General features: G+C 34.1%; 1 protein-coding gene across 2 annotated transcripts; it reads left to right on the forward strand.

The window, feature by feature from the left end:
- Positions 1-1915: 1915 nt before the first annotated feature.
- On the forward strand, positions 1916-7588 carry LOC147399864 (protein TONNEAU 1a-like). 2 transcript variants are annotated; one of them, XM_086445411.1, is made up of 8 exons: positions 1916-2091; positions 4329-4461; positions 6070-6158; positions 6238-6360; positions 6661-6794; positions 6926-6951; positions 7050-7206; positions 7367-7588. In XM_086445411.1, the coding sequence occupies exons 1-8, from the start codon at positions 2005-2007 to the stop codon at positions 7437-7439; spliced, it is 822 nt and encodes a 273-aa protein (XP_086301537.1). In that variant the 5' UTR covers positions 1916-2004; the 3' UTR covers positions 7440-7588. The 2 variants fall into 2 exon arrangements, with proteins under 2 accessions (XP_086301537.1, XP_086301538.1); XM_086445412.1 differs by having other exon boundaries at positions 1919-2091; positions 7388-7588.
- The last annotated feature ends 3612 nt before the right edge of the window (positions 7589-11200 follow it).

The following is an 11200-nucleotide window of genomic DNA, read 5'->3' on the forward strand; positions in this document are numbered from 1 at the left end:
ATCTCCCAATGTAATCCGCAGCGTTGTTTTGGAATGCCAGAATAAGTAACATCTCCAGCCCTTACCCAAAGTCGGACTCAAATTCAAAATTTGATTAAAGCCATCCTTTTTTAGGCTCTCCACTCCTTGAATCAAACCCAGACCAAATTGACTTTTACCCAAAGTCAGACTCTGAGTGAAGGAGAATTTGAGTAGAGTTGTGCTGGATTGACCCTCAAGATTGTACCTCATATTTCACTTTCTTGATGTGGAAGTGTATAAGAATCATAGATGCTTTTTCACTTGTATCTCGATGAAAAGCATTTATGGTTTTTACATACTTCCACGTCATGAAAGTGAGATATGAGATACAATCTTGAGATCACTCCAGCGTTATTCTTGAGTAAAATTCAAATTTCAAAACGGTCATATTTTACTTAAGAAAAAAACTTTACTTACGTACTTAGTAAGTTTCAAATCTTATTAAGGGTCAAGGGGCTCATATGAATTACCACATTGGCAATCCAACATTAGAGCCTTTTAGATTTCATGGAAAAAACTCATATTCAAGGGGGAAAAAAATGTTTTGGACTTCATTCAAGATGTTAAAAGTGGACGGCTATTGAACTTCTAAATTTAAAATTCAACATTGAAAATTAACTTCTTAAGATTTGAAATCTTACTAAGTTAGTAAGTCTAGTTTGATTTTTTCAATTTACCATTGATGTGCTTCACATCAAATGAAGCTTTTACTCAAACTTTTATTTAAATTTGAGTCATGGCTGTTGAGACATGGTTCTAAACCTTGTTCTGACGTCTCATCTTGGACAAGTTTTCCAATATGTTTGAGTTGTCTTGTTCAACAATGAGGCAAATGAACCATGGTTTTAATCCCATCCGATATGTTTGACTTGTCTCTCTGTCTTGTTGGTGGACGATACCGAGACGTATGGGCCAAGTCATCTCTGATGAACGTATGTTCATCGAACAGAATTGAAACAAAAAATAACTAAATAAATTCACTATATGTGACGCACATTGTGTGATTTGCTTGGAAAGAGGGATTAAAGTACAAGGAAAATAGAAAAAGTCCTCCACCAATTTTTTTATTTAAAAAAAATGGACACCATTGTATCTTGGGTAATTTAGACATACCCCCACCTCCAGGTTTTCGTGAATGTTTGAGAAACCCCTATCTTTTTAAACTAATGGGTAGACCCTAAAAATCATTCTTCTACTTTTGGTTTTGGTGACAAAAGTGCCAATTAATTACATTCCACAAGATTTTATTGTTAAAAAAAAATATTGAAATTAAAAATTCTTAAAAAAGAGAACAAAATGGAGGAACCTGATTTGTTTTACGACCTGAATCCATAGGATAAAGCTTTGAGGATGATTACTATTTTATGAGTCATGTTAGAGTGGTCTCAAGATTGGACCTCACATTGCACATCTTGACGTGAAAGTGAATAGGTATCATATATGTTTTTACACTCATATCTCGAGGAAAAAACATCTATGATTCTCGTACACTTTCACGTCAGGGTGTAAGATGTGAGGTCCAATCATGAGGTCACTTCAGCATTATTCTTATTTTATTAGTTATTTCTCGATCTTGATTTTATAAATTACTTGATTTTTTGTATTATTTCATATTTATATCAATTAGTAGAAAATAAATGAAAATTTACCCAACGATTTTGTCAAATAATTCAAGTGTTAACAAATGTAAGTTTTCATCTAAAATACCAAAGGAATTAAAGATGGGATGTTTTGGTCAATTTTTATTAGTCTCTTAAAGAAGACCATGATCGAGGGGTATGTTATCAGTTTGAAAATACAGGTGTTTCTTAAAATATTCACAAAAAGTAGAGGGCTATAATATATTATCCATGAATCTCCTCTGAGAGAGTGAGAACTTTTTAGCTGGTGAGGGTTAAAAGGTCTTAATCTCTGTCTCACACCTGGTTTTGGTGTGCAACTGAAACCCCAGATAAGCAAGGAAGCAAGCGAAGGAGGGAGAAGATGGACGACTACACGAGGGAGATGATGGATCTCAAGACCCTCGTCACTCGAACCCTCGAAAAGAAAGGTGTTCTTGCCAAGATCAGGGTAAAATTTTTTTTGTTTTATTTGATGTTCTTTTTTGCTCCATTTTATTCACATTTGTAAGTTTTTGTTTTAATTTTGGAATTATAAGGTTGAATTCGAGTAAAAAGTGTTTTTTTATGGATGAACTTAAGGAATTATGGTTTGTTTGAATGGATTTTAGGGTTCGGGCTAGGGTTTCTGTTCTGGGTAAGAGTGGTTGAATGGGAATAGCTAGGGAGTTGAGAATCTTAGTGTACTTTAGAAATTATAGTTTGAAACCAGAAAAGTTTTCTAAATCGTCCTTGTTTTTTAAATAGATACTGTTGAGGAGGGTTAGACCCTGATCCCGAACAATTGAAATTATTGGAAGAACATCCAAATGAAAATAAAGAAAAATAATATAAAAAAGGCCAAATATTGTTGATTGGGATTGTTGGCGAAATGCATATTATGAGCCAATACACTAGCGAGTCAACTCAGTTACGAATGCCATTATATCATTTGGTATCTCCTAAGTCTACTTTACCAAAATCAGCCCCATTTACATTAGAATAAAGTTCTCTTAAATAGAAAAAAATCCGTAACTTCCCATCTCTCCTTCAACCGTAACTCCTCCATCATGGCCTTCAAGAGTAGTAGTGACAGCATTTTCGATGGTCTGACTGAGTTAACTGGATGTGAATGGTCGCCTGATTTGAAATTAATTTGACTGGCGAGTTAACTCCAGGGATCGGAGATTCAGGTTTGGAGGTTCAATTAGCTCTTTCTCAATCTCTTTGACTCTTGGATTCTATTGTTGTGCAATTTTTGGGAGACCACTTGTCACGTGTCATAATGCATGGTTGCTACATGTACCATATAGATTTAGTGCGATTTTATGACCCACACAGTTACCATATAACTTCTTTAATCATTTGGCATTTTCTTAGCCTTCAAAATCTTACTAAACCACTTAATTAACAAGAGCAATACAATTTCTCCAATTTACTTCCTATTTTTATTGATAAATCATCCAGATTGAAAGCCTTTTCTGTCCTTATCTTAGTTAAAGCTTCCATCTTTCCTGATCCAATGGCAGTTTAAATTCATTGTAATCTTTATATGGTTAGTGTTTCCTTTCAGTTATGGTCTCCCAATGTGATCTTGATTTGGTAATTAGTATAAATATTATATCCTTTTTTCTATAATTTTCTCACTTCTTACCAAAACTCTCCAATCTTTGCTTCTAATGCATCTAGCTTGATCTTTGTATCTTTTTTTCTCCCCTTTCTTATTCTTGCAAGTTTGTAAATGCCTTTTCTCTCTTTTTCTTGTACCCAAGTGTATGTCCTCGTACACCTTACATCATTTACTGTTTTTACTTTTTGTTTTAATCCTTTTATACTTTTTGAAGTTTTCTATGTTTCTGTTTTCTAGACAACTCTTGAGCCATATCCATTTTCCTGAAATAAACCTTTGATCCTCAACACTTAGCAACCAAATTTCTTTAAAAAATATTTCATATATCTCATTCAACTATGAATATATAACTGACAAAAAAAAAAAACTCATTACAACTCTTATTAGGTTTGATTTAAGGACTATCTTGAAGGGCTTTTGGCATTCAAGGGAGATTTTGTGAAAGCCATCAAATGGGTTGGCAGAAATGGTGTCTATCTCATATAGAGCATATTAGGGAATTAGTAAGGGGATGATCTCCTATTTTCTCTTGATGAGAATCGTAGATAGGAACTTATTTTATATAGGATCTCTCTTTACAAACCCTTGCATACTTCTTTGTTTATACTAATGTGCAATTCATTGATACTCATAAAGGGGATTTCCTTATTTTTTGTTCAGATGACAGAATTCTTGTCAGTGTTATGATAGGTACATGAATTGATAACCCAGATTGCCATTTCAAATGTTCTTTTTTGTTTTTTAATAATTAATGATAAAATGTCTCATGTTCATAAGAAGGTAAGAAATTATCTTTCTTCTTTTTTCTTTTCTTTTTTTCTTTATAGAGAAGATAATATAATTTGAGAACTAAAAAAATTAAAATCGTTGAATATAGAATGACATAAATCACAAATAGTATACCAATGAATTGAATGAAGAATAGTCTTTGGTGCAACCATTGTAGTGATGGTTGGTAGTAACAGAGAGGAGGTTAGATATTCTGCCTTAAGTAGATTTCTTACTATCTTTTTGCTTAACAATTTCTTGATGAGTTAGAAGTTTCAATCCTGACGTACTGGTTTTGACTTTGCTGGTAGGCTGAGCTTAGGGCAAGTGTATTTGAGGCCATCGAAGAGGAGGATCAGGTAGTAGAAAATGAAGACGGTCTTCCTCCTGCATTACTTGGTAGCTGCAATGATCGTGCTAAGCAACTTCATGCCTCTCCTTCAGGTTTTCCTTGAAATCATTGTTGTTAACAAAGAAGACTTCATGTCCTGTCCTTTAAAATTTGCTATTGTGTGAACAGTATTGAGTATTGCTATTTTGTTGAGTTAATAATGTTCTTCTCTTTATGAAGTCTTTATTCTATTTTCCCCCCTTTTTGCAAGGTTCTAATTCATGTTGAGTTTCTTTGATGAATGCACTAAGTCATTGCTTGAGAATTTAACAGTAATGAAATCAAGGTCATTTTTTTTTAATAGGTATAGGGTTAGGGGGTTTTAGCAAAGTGAAGTTGGGTGCAAGGGGATTTGACCTAGGGTGAGAACAACACTCCACACATCTTACCAACTTAGCTAAGTTGGCACTTCAACCATTGACAGCTTGTTGGCACTTCAACAGTTGACAGTTGTTGGCATCTATATCATCTATAGAGGCTTACTTGTCTGATATCATCTATTTTTCATATAATTAACTGAAACTTCTTTCCTTTTACTCTTTATTACCTTTTTTGGGAATCGGCTATCAAAACCAACACAGGTGAACACATAGAGTATATTGGGGTGCTCAAGAGAATAATGTTGAAGGATCATGGCAAAAGGACCCTGTGCTCCAATGTTTAATATGGTAAAATAAAATGATTGAACAATTGAAAATAAGATTCTTTAGGAACACATTGAATGTCGTGTGGTTACAAGTCTGATTGATTTCTATTCATGTATAGGGAAAATAATGCCGATGCCACTTGTTTTTGCTACTTTTTTTTTATTGTTTTCTTTGGTTATTCATTCCATCTGTTCTGCCAAATATTTGTGTGTTATAAAATATTTTGGCATTCATTTTTTTATAGGTATAAAAATATTTTTAATGAAAAAGAAGATGGGAAAGAAATGGTGATCAAGGTGGTCACCATACAAAACACACAATAACAACAAAAATGAAAAAAAAAAAACTCGGAGATTACAATCCCCTCAAACATCACAAACAAGATCCCACTTAAAAATGACATCTTCATTGATGCTCTCCTAGATACAAATTTCAACAAGGAGTTTAAGTAGCAAGGAGAGAGAAAAAACATATTAATGCATTGCAAGTCACTATAGGAATCCCATTTTTTTCTACTGATTTAATATCGGTAATAAAACCGTGTCATCTGGCCCCAGGTATTCCAAAACAAATATGTTGGCTGATGTGAAATTGTTGAGCTGGGAAAGTTAAGAAGTAATGAGTAAAGTGCCAACTTAGATAAGTTGATAAGATGCATGGAATGTTGTTCCCACGTCCTAGGTTCAAACCCTATTAAACCCAACGTCACCTTGCTAAGCACTAACCCTTTACTTGTTAAAAGAAAAAGGAAAAAAAAAGTTTAGTTATTAGAAAGAAGAAATCTTTTGATGAAATCTAGAAAAATTAGAATGGGTAAAGTACAAGAGGACGGGTAGAAAAACTTATTCTACTTGCTGTCTTTATTTGGCACTAGTTCGTGTTGATTGTTTTTAAATAGGGTTGTGCCCAAAATACCTTAGACTGCCTTCCATTAAATTCCTAATTACCTGTAATGCTGAAAAGAAGTTCAGGTTCTTATGTTTGATTTTAAATTTTCCTTGATGTGCTACACAGGAAGGCTGCTAACATCACTAATATGTGAATACTTGGACTGGGCACAATTGGGCCACACCCTAAAAGTCTATCTGCCTGAGTGCAATTTGGTAATTCCTGGGCTGCTAATTTTCGACAAAACTTTCTGTGCTCTGTTTCCTCCTTTATAGTGAGTAGTTTTCTGTGCAGCAAAAAGATTTTTGGAAAGCTGAGTTGAAGGATTTTAGTAGCAAGAATGGATATGATCTAAACAGGAATGGTGAAAGTGGTCCTTTGCTTTTGGATGTCCTTGAAGGATTTTTGAAGTTTGAGGTTTGATTCTACACCCCATCTCATTGAATATGTACTTTGCCATCATTTCGCTTCTGATTGACATGCAAAACTTGGAGAAACAAAAAGGTCTTAACTTGATTCCAGTAGCTTATTCTTGCTTAAAGGTTTCATTAATATCAATTGTATTACTTTCTTTCTTTGTCATCCTTAACTGTATCCAACTGGCAAAGTAGATATTTTGATGTTTTTGCTTTTTCATACCACCGTTTGGATTGTATAGCTATTTAAATGCATTCTATGTACGAGGATTTGATAGACAGTTGAATTGTGTTCTTGCAGAACTTATCTCAAGCAAGGGGAACTGGAAGGAGAATAATCACTCCAGAAACCGAGTCCTTATCCAATTTGGAGTCCAGGAACATCCGTAGACCATCTTCATCATCCGTTGCTGGAGGCTTACCTCCATTGGGAAGGTATCATAGCAACTTCAAATGACATATAAGCCAAGTCACAAACTTGACGCTTGAAAATATTCCTACAGTTGCTTATGATTATTTTGTTTCTTCATTCTTAATTCATTTGTTCCATTTCATGTATGTGCTAGGCCTGTTCCTGTTTCCCAGGCTTCTGGTAAGTAACACACTTGATTTTATTTTTTATTTTTTTATTTTTGCGTGCATGTATGCTTGCTTTCTATTTTCCTTTCCTGAGACTTCGAGGCATTTCAGATAGGAGAATTGGCTCCTCCATGCCTGGTTACAGGAAGGATGAATATAATTGGAGATATGATAACGAGGAGCTCTCAGAAGATGTTATTCAAGCTTCAAATGCATTGGAAAACATCCAATTGGATAGAAAAGCACGGAATCTTACATCATCTTGGCGGTATGTCTCTGGTTTTTCTTCTCTCACCTTCCTTGGCTCATCTTAAATATTCAGAAAGAGTTGATTGTTTCTTAATCTCATTTATGTTTTGGGTCCATTTAAAAGGATAAAAAAAAAAAATTGAAGAGTTTTTTTTTTTTTTTTTGGGGGGAGACATCAGTGTTGGTTATTTCAATTACAGGCATGCCAGAGATGAAATTTTGGAGGATGATGGCAAGGCAGATCACATCTAGCTTTGGGCATTTTCAGTTGATGGATGAAAATGGACAGATCAGGTTATGTAAGCTTATTTCATGCTATTCTAGTTATTTGCATGGAAAAATCATGTTATGTAATTGTAAGATTGTATTCTAGTCATCTGCTTGAGCTTTCTGTTTCTCAACTACTACTCTGCAAGGTTACAGTGCCATGAAATGTGGAGCTAAACGTTAATACTACATGGTAGGATTGGGGATGACTAAAGAATCAAGGGAAAATTACTTAAAGGACTGTGATGGAGGGAATTTTTTTCTAATTGGTCCTTAAGTTTTAGGGCTTCCCTTAAAAGTCCATTTAGGGTATGTTTGATTGCACATGGAAAATAGGGTGAAAAATCAATTTTCATGGAAAATAACATTTTTCAAGTGTTTGAACGCACATGGAAATGAAAATTTATTTTCCACCTCAATTAAAAAGTTAACCAAAATATGGATTTTACTTTTTCACCCATATTTTCCATCTCCAATTTTTTCACTCATATCTTCTTTCCTACCACTACCACCACCATCACACTAATTTTATCGTCATCGTTGCCTTTGCCGTTGTCATTGCCGTCATCACCATCTCCGGCAACCTTCTCTCTCTCTCTCTTTCTCACCTTCACCCCCACCACCACCAACACCACGTTCTCCCCTCATCTTCCTCACTTATTTCTGCCGCCACCATCGTCATCCTCACCGCCAACGCCACTACCAGCACATCCTCCCCCTTTCCTCTTCGTCTTCTCCCCCTCCTCTCATCTTCTTTCTCTTCTCCTTCTTCTTTTTCCTCATGTAATTTTCCCATGATTTTATCCAAGTAAAATCAAACAATAGAAATTGATTTTCCAACCTTACCTATTTTCCACCACAATTTTTTCATGAAAAGTCACTTTCCGTGCAATCAAACATACTCTTAGTAAATTTTTTTTATTTCTAATCAATCTCTGAACCCCACTCAATGCATCTCTTACCATTGAAATGTCAAAATTAACCTCACCATTCAACCTCATCATTTTTCATCCTAAAAGAAAATGATTTTGAGCATCCTAGTCAAGCTTCGAGGACTCCAGTCTGATGGAAAAGATTTGAGAATGAAGAAATCATTTTCAAGCATTTTGAAGATGTATGTAAAAATGTTAAGGTTCTTTTACTTCATTTTGGGATAAAAATCGATCAAGGACGGTTCTTTTGGTTTGAAATACAAGGAATACCTAATCTACTTGTGGATTTTGACAAACACACTTTCAAAGCTCGACACTATAATGTTTTTTTGAATCTCAACTTTGTGCTTCATTTTTTTGTTTTCAATCGTTAAAATAGGTAAAAAAAAATACATATAAATATTTAAAATTAGAAATATATCATTTTCATTCGTCATTCACGATAAAAAAAAATCGTTGAAAACTATTGGAATCCTGCTTAGAAAATATAAGTATGTAAAGAAGATGAAAAGATGGTAGTTTGCATATTTCAAAAATAGTATAACTTGAGATGAGGTTGAGGGACCTTTAAGAAAAGCAAGTTTTACCCAATGGACCATCAAACAACCACCAAAAACTCAGCGACTAATTTAAAAGAAATCCCTAAGCCAAGGTCCTTTAAGTAATTTTCCCAAGAATAAATATATGAATAATGTTGAAGTGACCTCAGGTTGGAATCTCATATTGCACTTCTTGAGATGAAAGTTATCCACTTTCACGTCAAGAAGTGTGATATGAGGTTCCAATCTGAGGTCACTCTAGCACGACTCTAAATACATTGGAGAACAATTTTTTTGCACATAGAAAAGTTGATGTGGGATTCCAAAAAATATTGATTGATCAATCGCATGATGTTGTATGTATTGAGAGCATTCCCAATTTACAAAAATACTTATATTATGGGAGAAGTTCTTAATACATAGTGTATTGCAATTGCTTTTTTAGTGTGCAAAAAAACACAATTCTCATTGTTGGAGATGGATGAAGCAAAGAATCAATGTGGGAAAAGTAAGGCACTAGGCAAGCAAGATTAGTGGTGGGTAAGCTGTCGATGAAAGCGGGTTTTGAGTTTAACTAGTATCAAGTTGGCACGTTCAATTGATTTTGTTATTCTTTTGCCATCGTGGAATATGAGTTGAGATTAACTAGATTGAAAATGGACATGGTAGAGGTTTAGTAATCGATCATATATGTTTTAAATTTAAATGATTATTATTTTAAATTTTTTATTTGTTCAAACTCGAAAAGAAAGAGGGAGAGAGAACAAGCTTGAATCTTTAGAAGAGAGAATCAATCAGTAGACCTAATTGTTACATTTTTATTACGAAAATGACAACTCCAAGGGAGGGGGACCTTACTTTATGAAGTTTGTTACCCATCAAACCTCACTTTATCAAGTTTGATGTGGTTAATTTATTGATGTGGTTGATTTATTACTTAACGTACTTTGGAGTGGATCTATTTGTGGCATCTAAAAATATGATTTGATTCCACAAGATAAATGACAAAATTCTAAGAACTTTAAATAAAAAATTCGAGAAAAAAATGTTGTTGTTTGTAGAGGCAAATTTGAGTTTTTCCTCAAGTTACTCTACATTGCTGTTCCAAAAAAGTGCTCCACTTCTTCGTGATGGCATTGGTGTGGCACCTACTAGTAATCCTTTGACGATTAAGTTAGAGTTGTAAAAAAGATTAACTAGTATTAGTTCGAATCTCAAGGGGGTCAAAAAAAGATCCCTAGCTTTGGGTCATCCCTTGAATATATAGGATCTTCCTAGGATTAGGGTTTCCCTTTTATTTGAGATTTGATCATGGGAATCCCATGATCACAAGGATCCTAATTCGAATTGAAATCTTCCTTATCGTGTTCTAAGATTCTTGAAATTTCTCCTAGAATCTTGAAGCTTGATACGCGCAGTATGGGGTTGTGTGAATATATTGATTTAGTTTGTCCTACTAGCAGGGCAGACCTCTATCTATGTTCCGCCCTTCTATCGGGGTAGGATTGGATTATTGACCTGTTTCAAGTACCACTTATTCCCAAGAGTTGTTTTTTTTTTTTTTGCTTTTTAGCTCATGCTTTCATCAGGACACATGGGATCATGATGAAATACAGATTTTACCCTTCACACTTTTCATCGTTGCATTTTAGTTTTAAATGTGTGGGTTCGATTACTATCCATTTTCAATACCTACTAAGTTAGTTATGGTAACGTGATTCATAAAATTGCAACAATAGGTCTGCCCAATAAATCTCTCTATTTAGAATTACAATAAAATTTAGGGAGATTTACCCAATAGATCTAATTGTTGCATTTTTAGTACAAAAACTCTTTTGGGAACCTTACTTTAGGAAGTTTGTTACCTAACAAACCTTGGAGTGGGGATCTAGGTCATAAAATTTTACGCAGTTAATTTGTTAGTTAACATATCTTAGAGTGGATTCTAACAACATTAATTTGTGGCATCCAAAAACATGATCTAATGCCAAGAGTTATAAAGGAAAAAATTCTAAGAACTTGAAAAAAAAAAAAATAGTGAATTTTCACTATTTTAGTTTTAAATTTAAGAGTTCAATAATCCTCCATTTTCAACACCTACGATCAAGTTCAAAAAGATTTTTAATATTTTGTTTTGTTTTGAATTTGAGTTTCTCCATAAAATCTAAAAGGATGTGATGTTGGATTGCTAATTTGATAATGCTTGTGGGCCTAAAGACCCTTAGTAAGATTTAATATCTTACTAAGTTAGTCAAACTAGGCTGATTCATAAAGT

The sequence above is a fragment of the Akebia trifoliata genome, chromosome 6 (genome assembly GCF_017979445.1).
Source record: "Akebia trifoliata isolate Shusen 1 chromosome 6, ASM1797944v1, whole genome shotgun sequence".
Lineage (NCBI taxonomy): Eukaryota > Viridiplantae > Streptophyta > Magnoliopsida > Ranunculales > Lardizabalaceae > Akebia > Akebia trifoliata.